We start from the raw sequence: 18,678 nt of genomic DNA, 5'->3' as shown, positions 1-18,678 counted from the left end.
TCTCTGGCAAGAACCCTCCCCAGCCATGTGAAATCCCGATGTTTAGAGCCACGCAGGAGCTCATGTCACCAAAGGGCTCGAGTGAGAGACAGGAAGCTAGAGAGCAGGCAGCTGGGGGCTGGAGGACTGGCTCTTTTATGACAGCCTTCTTGTGAGAACTACTCATGGAGCACAGTGCCCTGGAACCTCCATGGACTGCACCCCTGTAAGGCCCTGTGGCCCCCTAAAGTTGCAACCCTGGGGACAAAGATTCCAGTCTGTAACACGAGGAGGGGCATGCTCCAGCCCCAGCCACACCGTAGTGGTCATCTCCCCATCATAAGGACTGCTGCATTGTGATACCAAGAACACTTGTATCTGTGTATGTTACAGCCCAGCACTGCAGGTCACATTCCTGTTTGCCTGGGACCCTGTGCTCCCAGACTCCACCCATGCTGCGCGTGCACCATGGCAACAGCCAGCAAAATATTGGCTCTTTCAGTCACTGAAAACCCTGGTTATTAAATCCAGGGATGCTCTGTTTGGAAGGCTCTTGAGCTAATGTTCTGGGTCCTCTGAGCTGAGGAAACTCTGAAGCATGGTTTGAGGGGTAGCGCTGGGCTCCCTTCCTCCTCAGAGAGCGTAACTGTCTAAGCCCTTTGCTCTCAGCAGTACTGGTGGGATGCTGAGATCAAAGGGGCAGGGGCAGGAGGGGCAGGTCAAGGCACGGCTTTGTTCTGGGGGACATTTGCAGGAGGCAAAAGCCACATCCCCACAGGTTGGCAGTCGCATCCCTGTGTGGCTAGCTGGTTGCTGTGTGCTGGCTGCCAGCCGTGCATGCCATGACGAGGATGCCAGCAGCACCCTGGCTAGTATCTCTTCTAGCAGGCAGGTGCAGGGGAGCCCCACCGAGCACCCTGAGGCAGTGTTTGCAGGAGGCCCATAGGGCTCCTCCACCGCCAGCACCAGTGCCCTCAGGCTCAGGGCTTGCTTGTTAAATGATCCAAGTGACCCCAGCCTTTCTGCCTTTTCTCAGAGTGGGGAGATGAGGTGTTCCTTTGGGACGGTGACCCGGGAGATGTGCAGGTGGCAGCCTCCGCGGTCACTCAGTCCCCTTCTGAGACAGATACTGTCTGACCTGATTGCCATCCACTGGTGTGTGGCAGCTCCTGCCTTGCAAGTGACGGTGTCCTTGTACTGTGTGACTGGGGCCTTTCCTTGAGCCTGTGCCTCCTGGCCTCTGTGGGTCTGGGATCTGAGAAGGGTCCTGCTGCCTGCTCCCTGGGCTGCAGTCATTTCTTCCTTTCGTAGGGGCAACAGTGTGCGGCGCTATGGGTGAATGGGGCTGCTGTAGTGACCTTGGTAGATGTGTCTCCATGTTCTTGTGGCGCAGGAATCTGCTCTTACGTGGGAGCGGCTTTTGGAAGGCTCTTGGGTACACATTTACCCAGACGTCACGGTATCTTTCCATGCCTGACACTGCTCAGAGGTCTGTGTGTCAAGCTCCCTAGCAGACATTGTGAGGTCAAGTGTGGAACAGCCAGACTATTATAGCAATCTGCAAGAGCAAAATGGCATACATATATATATATATATTTATATATATATATATATATATTCTTTTTTTTATCTCACTGGATTCTCACATTCTTAGCTTGGGTTTCCCCAGGAGCAGAGCCTGAGACCAAGGCAGGCATGCAGGAAGTTTATTTAGGAAGTAATCCCAGAGAGCAGCCTTGGAGTACAAGCGCGAGGGGGCAGGGAGGAGGGACGGCCAGTTCAAACATGTGGACTCGTCGGCCACCACTGTGGCAGCTGGTGAGAAGTCCCGCAGGCCCTTCTGGAAACCCTGGGAACTGTGTCTCAGAGCATCCACCTGGGTGCAAGGGGTGTCCTCTGCCTCCATGCTGGCCTTGTTCTGAGGAGGTTCCCACCAAGCCTCCAGGCAGTGTGGCACAGGCAGGAGTCCCTGTGGTCACCAGGTCACTCCCTGATGTGGCCAGCTGGGGCTGTCGGGCCTCTTTCCTATGGAAACGTGGGGCTCAGAGAACTCAGTACGTCCCCCAAACTCTGTGGAACAGAGTCTGTGGGCTGTGACGAAAAACACATGGGGTGGGGCGGTGGATGTTGGCCCCGTGTTGAAAGCAGTAGCTTGATAATAGCTCCCAGGCAGCAAGCTGTGCAGCGCAATGGCAGAAGAAACTGCCCCCAAAATGACAATATTTCTGGCTGGGTGGAGGGGGCAAGGCCAAAGACAGGAAACAGAAGCTGAAATCATCATAAGGAGAAAACAGAACACTAGCTGCACACATCTGTGGCAGCCAAAGCAACCGAGAATCCACTCATAATCTCAGCAGATGCCCAGCTGCCTGTAGGAGACTCTGTTGCTGGGAGTATTTTAAGTTCTTGACTTAGGAGATACCAGTATTTCCTGTAGAGTTGGTAGAAAAATATATAAAAACATAGTGGGTTATAAAATATTGCAAGTAGAAGCAGTTGATATTCAGCCCTGATAATGAGATTGATGAATTTAGGGCACCATATACTAAGCACTTTTTGTTTGCTTGTTTTAAGCACCAGAGGCTTGGGCTGGAGATTTAGCTCAGTGGCATAAGCACCTACTTGGTAAGTGCAAGGTGGCAAGTTCGATCCCCAGTACCAAAAAAAAAGGAAAACAGAAAAAAGAAACTAAAGTCTTTTCATTTGATTATAAGGTTCATTGAGAAAAAAATAAATATAGTGAGCAGATCTCTCATCTCTTTCTGCACTAGAGAGGGTCTTGGAGCTCCTGAGTGTGTGGAATCTGTGCGCATATGTGTGGACAGTTTTCTGTGGCACACGCCGGCCAGAGGAGTAGGATGGCAGAGTTTGTGCCCTGGGGACTTGGGGCTAAGCTGCCAAGGGGCCCAGGAGTGCGGATCAGAACCTGATCTCCAGGGGGGCTGGGGATAAAAAAAAAAAGAACCTGATCTCCCACCGTGACTGCCATCCTGACCCTGTGCCAACAAACCCGTTCCTTCCTGGAGGAAAGTGGCCATTGGAGTGATGAGTTCTTACGTGTTCTTTGGGGGGAAAGTATTTCAACACCAAAGGCTGTGTGTGCTTTTTCTTTGTCCCGGTGCTGCTCTTGACATCTGCACCATATGGGTTTGCAGAACTCCTGGGCCAAGGTCTGTGCACCAGTTCATGTGGTCATCCCTGGGGGAAGTGGGCTTTCTTTTTAACATAGCCAGGATTTACACTGTCACACAACTGTCCTGGCTGGATGAAGGGGAACAGGCAAAGAAATTCAGAGGCTTTTCATTCAGAAGATGCTTTGAAGGCTCCTAGTGGTATGGCCACAGGAAGCTCTCTCTGCTTCTCTTTTGAAGGGTGCTACTGCTCTTTTGAAGGGTGGGGTGTCACAGTGTACCCTGCTTCTGCTGCCTCCCTGCCCGTTCTTGCTCTTCAGCTCCTCATGCTGCAGTCGCTCCCAAAGCAGAGACTATTAGTGTGGAGAACTTGGAGGGTGACACTGAAGACACTCTGCTCCAGGCATGTGAGTTTATGCTTGAGGTCCGCACCCCAGCACAGATCCTCGCTCTTGGTGGAGATGAGCTGCTGGCCCTGCGCTGACCCCAGCCCAGCTCTTCCCTGGGCTGTCCTCACTGTTGGTCCCAACAGGCTCTCTCTACTGCACCCTGGCGAGTGAACTCAATGCCACAGCAGGGTCCACCAGCCTCCCCAACTTGTGACACCATCACCTGTTGGGGTCACTGCAGGGTAAGGCCAGGAAGCCATTAGACAGAACAGCATTCTTGTTGTTTCCTCCTTGATGGTCATTTTCACGAAGCTATAGCTGTGGCCTTTTGAATTCAGTGATTTTTATTACAGCTAAGTTATTTAGAAGGGAAAATCAACCTCTTGCATTTGATTAGATTATCTTTCCTCTAACCTCTGGTTCAGTTCCCATCCTCCCAAGTGCTTAAAGCTTCAAGCTTTTTCATACTTTCATATTTATTTACATAATTTTAGTTCCCTTGTGAGCACATATTTCACAGACTTGTATGTCTGCCTGGTCTTTGCAGAACCTAAAAGTAACCAATCTTTTTATAACTCATATTAGAAACACAAATTATTTGTTTAAAATTTTGTTTTGTTTATAAAAGAAAAGTTTGTCCAACAGGCCCTGTTTTGCACATTACTCTTTTGAAATGTATTTTGAGTATTTTAATCTTTAAAATAAGGAACAGTCCAGCAAAAGGAAGAAAATATTCAACACCCGGATTATATGACAAGACTGAAAGGCATGAATTTTTTCTACTAGTAGTAATTTATTGTCATTTCTTAATCTGAAATTTAGTAAGCATGTGAAGTATATATCAACTTGTTTACTCTTCGCCATTTAAAATTGTGATGGTGGGCCAAGGGTTTAGCTCAGTGGCTCAAATGCATGCCTGCTAAGTGCAAGGTTATGAATTTGATCCCCAGCACCAAAAAAGTTTTTTTTTTAAAAATTGCAATGGTTAAGGAGAGACAACTGTTCCCTTTGGAAGGCCATAGGAAACCCAGAAGCACATTCTGCTTCTGTCCCGGGCTCGCAGTCCAGGAAAGATGTGCTGAAAGCCACATGCACCGTGCACTGGGGGTGGCTGCAGCTGGGCTTCGCCAAGAGGAGGTGCACTGAGAACTTCAGATGGTGATTATGACTCTGGACAAATCATCCAGCTCCTAATTACATCTCCCAAAGCCTCCTGACCCCAAATAGGCAAGTATCTGACCACAAAATGCATGCTGTGCTGAGCTGCTCATTACAGAGTGCAGTTCCTGGGTGTTGTTTATAACTCGCTCCCAGAGGGAGTCTGTCATATTCCACAGTGGGGTGCGTGTGTTGCAGGGGCTCGCTCGAGCCAGCGCTGTGATAGAACTGCACACGCAGAACCAAGGCCATCAGAGGAAGCCTGGCTCCTGCAAGGAGTTTCAGCCCACACCATTTTATTTGTGTGGCATTAGCTCTAAAGTAACATTTGTATAAATGGAATTCTAACAAGAAAGTCCTGTAAGGGAAGGCCACTGGCATTCAGAGTCACTTTCTTACAGACTGATTTGTGGGTAACATCCATTAATTGTCCAGAGCATAAGGAATTAGAATGTTTTATTGGTGACTATGTGGCAACAAATGGAAAAGCTAGATAATCTTCTTTGGTAAGCACTTTTTACTAGTCTTTTCCTCATAGTGGGATCTTTATTTTGATTTGTGGTGTTCCGCGGAGACTGATACAATGTGTAAGTAATCTGCTACACAATTTTGAAAAGATTGTCTGCAATTATTATGAAAATGAAATGCACTGTGGGCACACCTGGGAGAGTCCTGCTGAGCTTTGCTTTGGTGAAGCCTGGATGGCTGAGACCCATTGCTACTGGGGTTAGGTTCAGACTCACAGCAGGCCGGGCCTTGGGCCCGGAGGGAGCAGCCACACAAGGGTGTCCTGGGCTCCGCTATGGTGTCAGGCACATGAGTGGTGCACATTTTAAAAGTTCATCAAGCTGCGGACTTATGGCCAGCATACTTTGTACATGTCCCGCCTGCATTTCACATCTCAGTGAAGAGAGGCTTCAAAGGAAAAGAGATTTTTAACTGAAGCATTGAGTAATTCTGCTCTGCAACCATGACCCTCATTGGGATGGATGTTGTTATTTATCTCAGTATTTAGTTTTCATCTTAGTATAACTAAAATAAAAACTTGGGGAAAATAATTTTAAGTCTCTGTCCGCCAAGAACTATGGATTAAACCATCTCTGCTGCCTGCAGAAGGTTAAATATATTCAGTTAGCTAAGTTAGTAATCTAAAATTCATTCTGAAACACAGCTCTTTGCAGTTAGGCATTAAAAAAAAAAAAAAAAGACAGGCGCTCTTGGATGCCCAAGAAAGAATTCATGCAGTTCCCATTGGTCTAAAAATAAATAATAAATAAATAAATGTCTGAGTCATCTATTGCATTTTGCCGGAGTTGGGAGATTTCAAGTGCAAGGAGAAAATGAGGGCTCTGTATAGTTGTTCTACCCAGCGCCCAGTGGAATGAGACCAGAACTACCCTGTGAAAAGTGAAATACATGGGTTGATTGGACTCCACTGTTATTTTGATTCCTCCCACGCATGTGTTTCAGACAGAGGGAGCATCAGTGAGAAACTGAGGAGGATGCGTGAACGGGCTGGGTACCCTGGCAGCACCAGTGTAGGACAAACACAGCAGGGTCTGCAGGGCTCCTGGCTTAACGTTTTGTAACTCCTTGTTACTCTCTGGTGAAGCCTACGCCAGTGTTTACTGTGCTAGGTTGTCATGAACATTCAGTGAAACAGTGCCGTGACTACTGTGTAAGACACGTGGGTGACTGCAGCTTCCCACAGGCCCACAAGAGGTTGTTCAGGTGCCACCAGACGGAGCAGGGCATCTGCCCTGAAGGGTTGGGGGCAGAGCAGCTCCTGGCTGCACCAGCAGATGTGTTGATGCAAAGCTGGATTTCTTGAAGCTGTTGTTGCAGAAATCAAGCACAGGAAAATCATAGAATTTAAAATGATGGGAGCTCTAGGGGTTTAGCTCAGCAGTTGAAGCACTTGCTTGGTTAAGTGCAAGGTTGTGAGTTCGAACCCCAATACAAAAAAAAAGAAGAGAGGGATGTGGCATCCATACCTGGCAAGAAACAAAGTATCACTTGTCCTTTTAATGCAGGTATATTTGTGTTTCCAAATGGCTACTAAATTGTCAAGACATGATATTTGTTTTTAACCTACACACTTAGTAAAACAGTTAGGTTATTTCATTTGGCTATAGGTGCTGTGAACAAAAACTAATTAATAAGACACTAATTAATAAGGTACCAGCAGCTGGCTTGAGGACACGCTGCATAGAGCCTCCTTTTGGTAGAATGTAAGCTCAGTTCTCTTGTTTCCCTCTTCTTTTCCGTTGTCTTTAATTTTAACCTCTGTGGTTTGATATATTTGTTGGAAAGCCAGTAATGGAAAAGAACTAGCAAAAACTATAGAAGACATTAATTAAAACAAACACTCAGTATTTTCCTTGCTTCTGCAATCATTGAGGGAACCAACTGTGTTCCCTTGCGGGCACGATGGTTAGAAGCAGAGTATCCTTGGGGGAAGTACTCTCCGGTGCCCTGTGTGTGTCCGAGGGGTGCCCCATGTGCACGTTGGGTGGTGGGTGGAAGAGCAGAATGCAGCTCAGCTCTGTGCACTCTCGTGCCCACTTTCCACATGCGTTTTCTAGTTTGCGTGAATTCATTTTATAACATTAAGCTATACAGAGACTTAAACACCACTGCGCTTTGGGAAGTAAATTTTCAGCATGATTCTCCAAATGCTTGTGGTAAAAACGTACAAGGCACTTGAATCCTTTTCCCATAATTAGTTTCAGTTCTGGAGGCCTGCCCCTGCTCCCGGCCCTTATGTTGCTCTTCCAGGAGAAGCTAGTGGAAAATTCCTTCCCCTTTCACTCAACTGCCACAAGTTATAAAAAGCATGCCATTCAGACCGACTGCTCTTGTCCATGCTGGGATTTTTACTCCAGGGGGAGAAATCATTCCCGGAGCTGTTCTTTGCATATCACCGAGGTGAGGGCTCAGTATCACCCTGTGCCACAGCGAGATGGCTGGCCCCACAGTGCCCAGCAAGTGCTGTTCCAGGCAGCTCTGCCTGCTTCAGGGACCCTCACACACAAGCCACTCGTGACCCAGGCTGCTGACTCATCTGGTGGGAACAGGGAGCCAGTGCAAGCCTGAGCAGTAGTGGAGGGCTTCCTATTGTTAGGTTGGTTGGTTTGTTTCAGTCACAATGTGAGTCATCTTGCCCCTGCTTCTAAACCAAAACTCCCTGTGGTTACTTCTCTAATTTGGTCTTGACTCCTACCAGCCAATTTAATTTTATCAGTGGTACTGAATTCTTGAAAGCTTCCCCCAGCTGTAGAAATTTTGTTCCAAATTAAGGTGGCCCAAGTGCCAGCTTAAACTTTGTGGCTGTGTGTCTTCACTGAAGCGCTGGCAGCGGGACCTGCACGGCTACTTGGCTGCTCCTTAGGATCCAAATTAGGAGCAGTTGGTTCCACTGGAATCTTGGCCTTCGCCTTGGGGTGGCTTTCGGAGGCCAAAGTTAGAATTTAAGTGCAGGTTTGCCCAAGTGCCTTTCCTGTGCCCCATACTTGCCAGGTGATAGTGTGTGCCGCGTCTGTAACTTGTGCCCAAAGCCTCACCCGCCAGCCCCCTGCAGCCTGGCAGTTTTGTGAGACTGAGACAAGCCACATGGGGTTCCTGTCAACACCCACCACCACCTCGATGGTAACCAGCAGCATCATCACCTCCACCACTACTGCATCAACCCATGGGGCTTCCCAGGAGAGGCTGCTGAAGTCCCCTGGGGTGCTGGTGACTGTGTCATTCACAGGCAGGTGGGAGGGCTTTGCCTTTGGGATGGCAAACCCCAGCTGTGTGTTTGCCAGGTTGGCCTGGTCGAGCTGCCTTCCCTGCCCTGCTATCATGGTGAATTCTTAGAGCAACAGGAGAATAGGACCAGTCCTGGAGCAGGAGCCTTTTCACCAGGTGCTTTACACCGGCTCCTGTCTGTCCTGAGGGCAGCAGGATCTGTGGCTCTGCACACATAGCTGCGAAACAAAAGCTGCGTGGCACAGCAGGCTAATCAGGATTTCTGTGTTAACAGCAGAGGGGAGAAGCACAAGGATTTGTCATGGTCATTACCCTGAAGGAAACTGCACTTGAAAAATAGGAGCAGTTAATTACACATCACAAAATGATCAGTTGTCTAGGGGTCAATGTTCTGATCAGTCTTGATTTAAAAAAACTTGTATCATTTTCTTTCCCAACAATCTCAGTTTTTAAGACCATTTCCTATTAAAAATTACACTCGTCAGGAATTCCTTTTAACACTTTCTTATGTGAGTCATACATATCCTTTTTTAAAAGGAAAATTGAATCTATTTTTTAACAGTTAAAAATAGAAATAGAGAATTTCATGAACATCCCCCAAATATGAAGCATAGACAGTTAGCTTGTGGTTGAAATTTGAAGATTTTATGTTGCTCAGCAAGATGAGGTTGTAACAATATTTTTGCACCAGAACTTCCCATTAAGAAGCCTAGTTTGTGTAGGGAAATTTTAAGCTACAACTATATGCAATCATTTTTAAGGTTCCAAACACTAGATAGTTTAATAAAACCATGCTTGAGCTATCTTCAGATTAATGTTTGTAATTATCCAGTTGATAACCAAGAACTGATATACTTGTTGGTCCCAGAAATCTAATGGCAATAAAAATGCTCTGAGAAACCCAGAGGCAGTGTCGTCTCTGAGTTCTGCATCTCTTCCCCCAGATATGTGCGTCAGCTTTAGCCCCAGAGTGGCTGCTTAGGAGGTACTGCGGGGCTGCGCTGAGTTCAGCTAGTCCCTGCCTTCTTCCCCTAAAACACAGAGCGCAGAGACAGTCAGCATCACAGCACTTCCCAGAACTGAGCAGAGAGACTGAGTTCACTTATAAGGTGTGGCTGCCTAGTGGACCCCATGCAGCACTGTGACAGAGGAGGCGAGGCAGGGTGACCTGGAGGGCAGTGTCACCTCCTAAGGGACAGTGGGGAGCCCCCTGCTTCTGCAGGCAGGCGAGTGGGTAGGGAACAAGGACATCTTACCACGTGCACACTCACACTTGCGCTGTTCAGCTCTGAAAGGAGACCATTATGTTACAGGACGAAGATGCACTGTGAGGTGTGTCCACCCACACAGGCTGGAAAGGATGGGGGACATCCAGGCTCCCTTAAGCTGCCGTGTAAGTTGCAGTGCAGCTCTTAATGAGCACATTTCTTACATTATTACTCAGGTTGATTATTAGTGTGGTCCTCTTACAGGAACACACAGTACAAGTGAAAAAACCTGTTCTCTCCTAACGACACAGTGAGCTTAGCTAAGGAAAGCATGGTGGGAGCTCCCTGCATGGAGGAGTCACTTGCTAAGGGAAGGAAGCTACCCTGGAAGGGCACCACACTGTGTGGCTCCAAGAGAAGGAGGTTCTGGGAAGGATCTGGGCGCCAGGAAGAATCCATGCTGGGGTTGGCGGTGGATGGTGGCCCACAGAAGACATTCAGAGTGGTGACAGTTCTGTGTAGGAGCCTATAGCAATACACACATGCCGTTGTACAACTGCCCAAGCCATAGAAGGTAAGTGCCAGGAACAGACACAGTGCCAACATGGCTTTGGTGATGTTGATGTGTCTGTGTTGTGGGCTCCCTGCTTATAACCACCACACTCCACTGTATCAAGCGCTGACAGCGGAGGAGGCTGTGCAGTCAGGCAGAGTGTGTGGGAGGCCTCTTCTTGCCTCTCAGTTTTGCTTGAACCTAAAACTACTTTCTTTAATACAATCTGCTTTTAAAAACTAAGGCATCTATTAGTTGTAAAACACAGCAAACAAAACAATAAATCTTGTGACTTCAGGTTGACCAGTAAACCTAGCCTGGGATATTCTGAAGGTTACTTGGTTAAGTAAACATGCAAATATAGACCCCTCCTGTGTAAGCACTTTCTGTTTCTACTTCTGTTCTGATTGTGTCGGAGATTATTCCTAGTTTGGTATAGAACGCCTCGTCTTGACCCTGCAGAACATGGCCTTGTGGCCGCAGTGCCTAGAAGCTGGCCAGACTCCTCAGGCCAGTCCGGCCCAGAAGCGAAAGCCCTAACACAATCGGGGTTTTCAGCCCTTCCTGTTGCCTTCTGGCTGGTGGCCTCAGAGGCCCCTTAGCCAAAGTGGGGAGGCAGCTTCTCAGCCCCTTTCAGCATGTCTCAGAACAGAAAGGACGTCAGATACGTCCTTGGAAGTGACACACAACTCAGCCAATTATACCAAGGCATGTGGCCTTCCTCCTGTCCTCCATGGATAAGAGGATTTCTCGATACATGTTTTCCCTCTTGCTATTCACATAATCCCCAAAACACTCTTTGGGCAGCCAGAGAGAAGTCTTCAGTTTGTAGCAAGTTGCACAGGATAACTGTTAACTAGTGACAGATAAATGAACCCAAGTCAGTCTTAAACTTTGTCCTAGGAGTCTGCTGGGACAGTCATAATCAGGGTGCAGCAGGGCATGCTAGTACATGCCTGTAATCTCAGCACTTGGGAGTCTGAGGCAGGAGGATCTTAGAAGTTTGAGACCAGCCTGGGCTACGAAGTGAGCTCAAGCCCAGCCTGAACTAGATAGCAAGATCTTGTCTCAAAAAGACAACAATAATAATAATAATAATGAATGTGCACATGACTGTATGCCCTGAGAAATTATCTTCACAACAGGAGACACGAGCAGGGAGTCGGCCCCAGCCTAGTCACCAGGGCAGGCTGCCCATTAAAGGATACGGCCCTGGCAGTTGGTGCTTACCCTGTGGTTCTGGGCCAAGATGACCCTGAGACCCAGTGGGCTCTGACTTCCTTTTAGGATTTCTTAATATTCTCTCCTATGGGGCTGGTGATAGTGTTCAGTGTTCAGCACCTCAAGAATGACCAGATAAGTATGAGGCTTTGTCAGCACGATGAGACAATCTATTTCCCAAGACTTCTTTATCTTAGCATCACTTTTCTTAAAAAGAGGTGGGGGAACCTCCACTTTCCTTGAAAGATTATAAAATCGCATACTCCATTCAAGGTTATTTTTACAGTATGATTATGTTTGGTTTGTTGTTGATCTTTTAAGATGAACTACTGACTTTCTTAGTGTTATCAAGTTGATTCCAAAGGTAACACACAGATGAGTAAAAGTGGCTAAAGGAAGAACTGGGGTGATGTGGGAGCAAAGGAGTCACTGGGGGAACTGAGGTGAGGGGAGGGACCCACAGAGGCTTTCATTAGGTTCCGGTTGAATTGCAAAGAGTGTGGTTTTAGCTGGTGAGAGGAACTCTGTGCAAAAGGCTTAGATCCCCTTCCTGGGAGACCTTCAGTAGCTCCACATCTTTTGTCAACTGGTGCAAACTAGGATTAGGACATGAAAGAGATAATTTCATGGGGAAGTAGCTAATCCAAACATTAAAGACAGCCAGCTAGCATGACCTGGCCTGCAGCTGCTAGAGGAGAGGCCGTCCTTGTTTTTTACCCACCTCTAGGACAGTCATTTAAACCACAAGACATTGTTGAAGCTTTGGTTCTTAAATGTCATCTATAAACTTTTTTAGTACTTATATTGTTAACAAATCATTGTCAGCATCAGTGTAGCACTGGTGTCACCCCACCTGGGTGGGGCCTCTCTGTGGCTCTGGCAGGAGATGCCCTTGGAGTGGTGTCTAACACCGAAGGCAGAATGAAGCCCACCCAGCAGCCCCCAGCCTGCTCCATACTGCCTGGCTTTGAAGTGGGGAGCTCTGAAATTCAGAATCTCACCCTCCAACAACTCCAGAAAAGGGCTAACAGGCTATGCCGGTCAGAATTCCTGCATATGCTCCTTGTTGGGCATTGTACACACCAGTGTGCTTTTCGCCCCTGAAGCACAGCTTACAGTGTCTTGTCCTTGTGTCGCACCGCAGATATTCTCAGTCACTGTCCCCCTTTCTTAGAGCAGTGGTGCCGTGCACACTTGGAAGGAATGCGGTCGGTGGTCCTCGTGGGACAGCAGAGCTGCCAGCCCAAGTGCAGTTCCCCAGGGCCTCCACACCCAGCCCCCAGGGCCCTCCAAAGCCAGGCATATGCACGAGGCTCCATAACAGATGACTGACTGGGGCATCGGTCCCAAGTTACTAATCCCCTTGGGCTCACTTTTTATTTTTAATTAAAAGTTCCATTATTGGATAGGTGTGGTCATACATGAGGGTGGCAGGATACACAGTATGTTTAAGATGCTGACGTACAGGCAGCCACATAAACTTTAAATAGTAGCCACATTACTTCAGGCTGACAGGTTTTGCCCTATTTGCACATGTTCTCTGTGCTGCGCTTTTGGCTGGGATCCCGTGTTACTCTGATCATCAGAGTAGATGCCTGTACCCAGAGCTGCACCCTGACCCTAGGGCCAGCTGTGATGTCCTCTTCCTTCCCATCCCGCCTGCTCCCTGGAGCCGGGGGTGGTGGGCATCACCATCCCCACCCTTCAAGGCCCCTGCGTTCTCCATCCTCTCCACTCACCCAGGCACCAGAGCAACCCTGCGGTCATGGGTGGGCCCTCCGTAAGCCTTTCTGAACAAATACCTTAGCGCTATTGACCTCTGCCCCAAACCGGAAATGCCCTAGCAGAAGTGGGGTGTGATGCCATGCACCCACTCACATCACAGGCCAAGAAGTCCACCCTCCCCACACAGCCCGTGTCCAAGGAGGGACATGCTACTCCATGTTTATCTCCCCTCGGTTCTTGCACGTGTGACACTAGGTCTGCCGTCATATGGCCCTCACCTGCCAGGTGCCCTGGACCAAGGAGATGACAGGGCAGGTGACTTGGCCCACACCCCTCATGGCCACCCCATAGCAGGGTTACTGCTGCTGCTTCAGTGGTGCCACGAGGCTGCACACCTAAGCAGCTCCCTGGTGCTGGAAGGATTCTAGAGTGGTTGAGTTGCTTCAAGTTAGAGGGAGCGTGGTGGGAAAAACATTAGTGTTGTCTCTAGTGGGTCCTGTGTAGGCCTCGTGTGTGGAGCAGATCTGAAACGGGCTGTCCCTTGGACCACACGGCCACACACAGAGACAGGAGAACGGCGAGCCCGCGGAGGCAGCCCTGTCTAAAGCAATGCAGACAGTCCCCAGGCTTTGAGCACCTGACTAGGAAATAGTCTGCACATGTCCATGAGTCATGACACAGCCCACTGGATCTCAGCTCAGGAAATCTGCAGAGCTTCCAGTCCTTCCATGCAGGTATGGAAAGATACAAACCACCTCTTTCTTCCAGTCACAACAGACTGCCCAGGCCGTGGCTCTTCCTCATCCTGATGTTACAGGTTGCCTGCCTACCTATCTGTCTGTCTGCCAGTTTGCCTGTATGCCTGTATGTCTGTCTCCTCCCCACCCTGCCATACACAAACATCTTTCTTCTGCTTTACCTGTTTCCCTAAAGTCTTTCTTCCCACCCCTCTTTATATCACATGTGACCCAGGAAAGACTCTTAACCATCATACAGTGCTGCTGGGCAAATTCTCAAGATGAAAGCCAAGCATTTTGATACTAAATCCATCACAGCAAAGGGCTAGTATTAAATCTCTGATGTGCTGATCTCAAAGAAAGAGAAAGTTGGGGAAATGAAGAATATACTTCCTGTTTTCTTCTGTTTTGTGGCTGGACTATTTCTCAGTCTTGCTCATGTCTTTCATGATAATTTTGTTTTATTTTTACAAATAGAATTGACTTAAACTGTTGTTTTTTACTACAAATATATAAAACTTACTTTGTGAGTTAAAGTAAGTGCCATGGAATAGCCTGAGCATGCAACTATCATTTATGAAGTAATTATTCCTTTTACCTTCCAAATACAGTAACTGTACACATTCATCAATTGTGAAAAACCATACTGATTCAGAAGCCCTGGATGAAACCAGGTGGACTGTCTAGCATCCCCACAGGAGGATAGGACCCTCGGTTCTGTAGTGACCCATATCCCACATTAGGGAGCCTGAGCAGTTGCCCGGCATCCATCCCCTCAAACAGAAGCTGCTGCACTGCAGAAGGCCAGCACCGTGCGCAACGTGTAAGACAGAGTGCACTATACTTTACAGTCGTGTGGTACAGAACTTAGGCAGGACAAGCGGAGGTGTTTATGTCTCAGGTACTGTGTGTGTAGTAAGCACGTGTACCACATCCGCGTGTGTTGCCTAAGATACCTGTGCTTTGGCCCCTCGTGTACCATGTTGTCCAAGGTTCCCCTAAACTGCAGTTTCCAAACCTCAGTATGCTACACTTTCCACAGCACTGGCTCACTTATAAAGCGACAGCAGTTGTTTCCTGTGATCTTGGGTGGTGGATTCAGTCAGCTCCACTGAACGCCCAAGGTTTGCTGCAGCCCTGAGTAGGATCATGTGCCAGGATATAGGCTGTGCCGACTGCACTACCGCAGCTGTGCTCCTCCAGACCACTGGCAGCTAGGGGTTGTAGGACAGCGAGGCTGTCTTCCTTCAGCAAGCCCGACTCTGCACTTTACTTCTGGAGAACTGCGAGTGTTTCGGAACCATACCTGACCAAACACACATGCATGTGCGTGCGCGCACATGTGCAAACGCGCGCGCGCGCACGCGCGCACACACACACACACACACACACACACACACACGCTGCTTTCTCTCTTGGGGTGGGGCTGGAAGGCTGAGCCCCTCTCTGCGTCCCTCACTGTTATGTCTCCCATTGGTAGGAATCTTGGTTATGCAAGTGTCACTGCTGGCTGTCTGACTGTGAGCAGGACTCTCCTACCTCACTGAGGAGACATATTACCACTTTTCAGGAAAGACTGAGATTGAAGTTTAGGGTTCCTAGCCCATTAGTGTGCTACTTTAAACAGTAAGTATTATGGCAGAAGAAATGTTTACATCAGTGTAATGGCCATTGGCTTTATTTCTAAAGTCATTTTTGTTTTACAGTGGCTATAGAACTTGCAGTTGTGTATAAAATATGAAGCTTTCATCAATGTGAAATAGTTATTTCCTTTCTACATTTCCTCGTATCAAAAGAAAAATACAGTCTGCCTCGGCAGGTTAGTTTCAGGTTTCACAGTGTGTTTAGTATCACACAGCAGAAGCTTAGCATAGCTGCAGAGGACCAGGATGTGCAGCTGTCTTGTGAGTCCCGAGTGAGCTTGGTGTGGACTCCTGTGAGTCCGTCCATGTGAAACACTGACCAGAAAGCCAGCCTGCCCTCCCCTGTTCATTCACACGCTCGAGCTCATTCAGCAGTCTGACACTTCCTCTGCCCAGCAGATGAAAGGGGCAGTGCAGGACCTTTCCCGGTGCACTGCAGCCCCTTCGCAGAGAGCAGTCAGGGCGCCAAGTGTTTGCTGTTAGCCCAACCAGATGGGCAGTCTGCTTTTCCCTTCAGACAAGTTTAAAAGCGCAGAGGCTCCAGGTAGCTTTTTTTGTTTTTATCTTTTCATTTTGTTGTTGACCAGGGAGAGAAAGGACATACGGAAACATTTTTTAAGCCCAAAAGAAAATATGTGAGGGGCTGGGGATTTAGCTCAGCGGCATAAGCACCTGTCTTGCAAGCAGGCGGTCATGAGTTCGATCCCCGGTACCGATAAAAATGAAAAAGACAAAAAAAAAAAAAGGAAAAGAAAATATGTGAAACAATGAAGCCCCCAGAAGGTGCTTTTTCTTTCTTGGTAATCTATAAATAGGTGTTGGGTTATGGCTTTGGCCCTTCAGTTACAAGGCTTATCTCTGATTACATTAGACACTATTTTGCTCCTTATAAGAAAAGCTGTGTTTATTATTACAGGTGGCAGAACACAGAGGAGAAAAACAAGTGGAGAAGTTCCATTTACTCACTTGGAGTGGATTTCATATTTGCTTTTTGCTTTTGTTCCCAAGCCTGAGGCCGTGCTCACAGGCAAATTGCCATTCTCAGGTGCACATCCCCAAGTCCTGTAGAGCGGCAGGCACTGCCGATGGAAAGATAAACACCTCTCTGAAGGTGCTCAGCTGGGCAGCTGGAGAGGGCTTTCGGACACTAGTGTGCTACCACTCAAATATTTACACATTGGCCTTGGAAAAGAAGAGGTCTGGGTTGCCTAATGTAGATGCCTCACCCTATTCCATTCCAAAGATGCAGGAGAAGGAGCGTTTTATCCGGGGAGCAGCAGGAGCTACACTCTTAGAGCTGCAGGTACCCCAGCTTGGGATCAACTGAGCCACCAGTGCAGAGCCACCAGCTCAGCGTCCTTTTGGCAAAACATTCTCAGGTTTCACGGCTGTTTACTTTAGCAGAGGACTTGCTGGCCACAGATTAGAGTGTTTACTAGACAGACACTCCCACCCCCGCACCGGCTTGCTGGCAAGACGTGGGAGGTCGAGGAACATGAGCGTGACACCTCTCCAAGAAGCAGAAAGGAGGTCGCAGATGCCAGGGTGCAGTCTGCCCCTGCAGCTATCAGAACCGGGGGTCCTGCTTAGCATTATTTGCCCATCTATGGATTTCAGATTTAAGACAACTGCCAGGGTGACATTAGGAGAAAAGAGAAACGCGAGGGTTTGAGAAGGAGCTGTTGAGGGCTGCTGAGAACTTCCCCACTGCACTGTGTTTGAGGGGTCTTTGGCTAAGTTCTCGTGTTTTCTGTTCTTTGGGGTGAACGACCTCTCTTGTCACAATAGCTGCCACAGTGCTGGGAACAGTCATTCATTTAGACTCTGGCTCAGTGGCTTCCTCCCTGAAGTTAGGGAGTTAATGAGAAGCACAGATTAGTGTCCAGGACCTATTCTGAGATTAAGATAAGTGTTCTAACAAGAAGCTTATGGCAAAATGAACCACTGAGAACATAGTGACTTTTCTGGAAGAAAGTGCTACGTGAGGTTCACTAACTTTTAGAAGCTTTTACATAGCTTTAAATAATTATTCTCTACTGTATAAGCATTCTGATACATTGCTATACTTAACAATTAACCCAATTTCTATGTCTCCTTTAAACTTCCTTTAGAATTCATACGGTTCATATAAAGAAAATGCTAGTGCCATTTGGGGTTTGTAGAAAAATGACAATTTGTGAGGGAAAAACAGGGCTTTCGCTATCTTATTTTGGTTACACGCTCTATAAAAAGTCTCTGGGATCATAGCAGCCTGAGAATCCACAGTGGGTCCTCTCAGCCTGGTGGAGTCCAGCTTGACAGCATCTTGGGGGGACAGGTCCAGAACCAGCTGCTGGAACAAACTGAGAGGGGGCTGCGCTGCCTTGGAGACACTTGCGAAACGAGCGCTTTGCCACTGAGTCCTGAGATTCTGAGAAACGTAGGTCTGCTGTATTTAATTTCCTCTCATTTACCAAGAGGCACAATCTATTTTCGTAAAGAAATTCAGGAAATTAGTAAAGCACTTGACGGCATCCGTCATGTATCAGTCATTAACATGATTGTCACGTTTTCCTGGCTCCAAGAGGCCGTGGCTCGCAGCCTCCCTGAGACCCCAGGACCCGCGGGAAAGGTCCTGGCAGTGGTGTCTGCCCTCCAGCTCCTCACACAAAACAGCCTGTGAGCTCTGCAGGGCAGCACTCCCTCTGCCCACTAGCACAGACTCCGGGCTTCAGCGGGCTCTGGAGCGGTGGGAAACAGGGAGCTCTTTCCCCTTCACCCCCGGAGAGAACCAGTGCAGCAGCCCTTCAGTCAAGGGTGCCAGCAACTGTCCCATTCCACCCGGGGTCCTGGGTAGAGCTGAGCTGACCCACAGGGGTCCCCAGCATTCCCCAGTGAAGCCTTGGTCTCCTACCTTCATCAGCCACTGCGTGTTGTTCTCCAGCATGCTCTCCAGCACATGCAGCCTTTGCGTGGAGTCGTCGTAGTCGAGGGGTGCGTCCCTCTGCACAGCATTGGACACATAGGGGCTGGAGGCAGAGCGGCAGCTGTCCATCTCGGGCAGCAGGAATGTGTAGCTGCAGGGCCCGTGCTGGACCTGGTACTGCTTTCTCCCTGTGCTGTCCACACTCTTCCGAAAGTTGTTGTAGGCTGCGGCCAAAAGAAGATCACAGCCCAAAGTAAAGAAAACAATCTGCCACAT

At 48.4% G+C, this 18,678-nt stretch overlaps 2 protein-coding genes across 9 annotated transcripts in view; one reads left to right on the top strand and one right to left on the bottom strand.

Moving 5' to 3' along the window:
- The window catches only part of Mcph1 (microcephalin 1), a 186,215-nt gene that overhangs the window by 118,838 nt on the left and 48,699 nt on the right, over window positions 1-18,678 (top strand). For 2 of the 8 annotated variants that reach the window (XM_063234980.1, XM_063234983.1), the window contains one exon: window positions 16,414-18,397. The exons of 5 other annotated variants lie outside the window; for them this stretch is intronic. In XM_063234980.1, the coding sequence (XP_063091050.1) occupies window positions 16,414-16,824 (411 nt within the window). In that variant the 3' untranslated portion in view covers window positions 16,825-18,397. Of the gene's footprint in view, window positions 1-16,413; window positions 18,398-18,678 lie in introns of those variants that run through there. One more of the 8 variants, XM_063234984.1, reaches the window with a different exon arrangement.
- Angpt2 (angiopoietin 2) overlaps window positions 1-18,678 on the bottom strand; it is a 48,274-nt gene extending 29,596 nt beyond the window's left edge. Inside the window, exon 1 of the mRNA XM_003479393.5 lies at window positions 18,391-18,678. Within this exon, the coding sequence (XP_003479441.2) occupies window positions 18,391-18,678 (288 nt within the window). The remainder of the gene's footprint in view (window positions 1-18,390) is intronic.

Source organism: Cavia porcellus, unplaced genomic scaffold (assembly GCF_034190915.1).
Source record: "Cavia porcellus strain 051 isolate PalLab524CR breed Dunkin Hartley unplaced genomic scaffold, mCavPor4.1 scaffold_24, whole genome shotgun sequence".
NCBI lineage: Eukaryota > Metazoa > Chordata > Mammalia > Rodentia > Caviidae > Cavia > Cavia porcellus.
The sequence above is the reverse complement of the archived record's forward strand: the minus strand, read 5'-3'. Positions and strand labels throughout refer to the sequence as shown.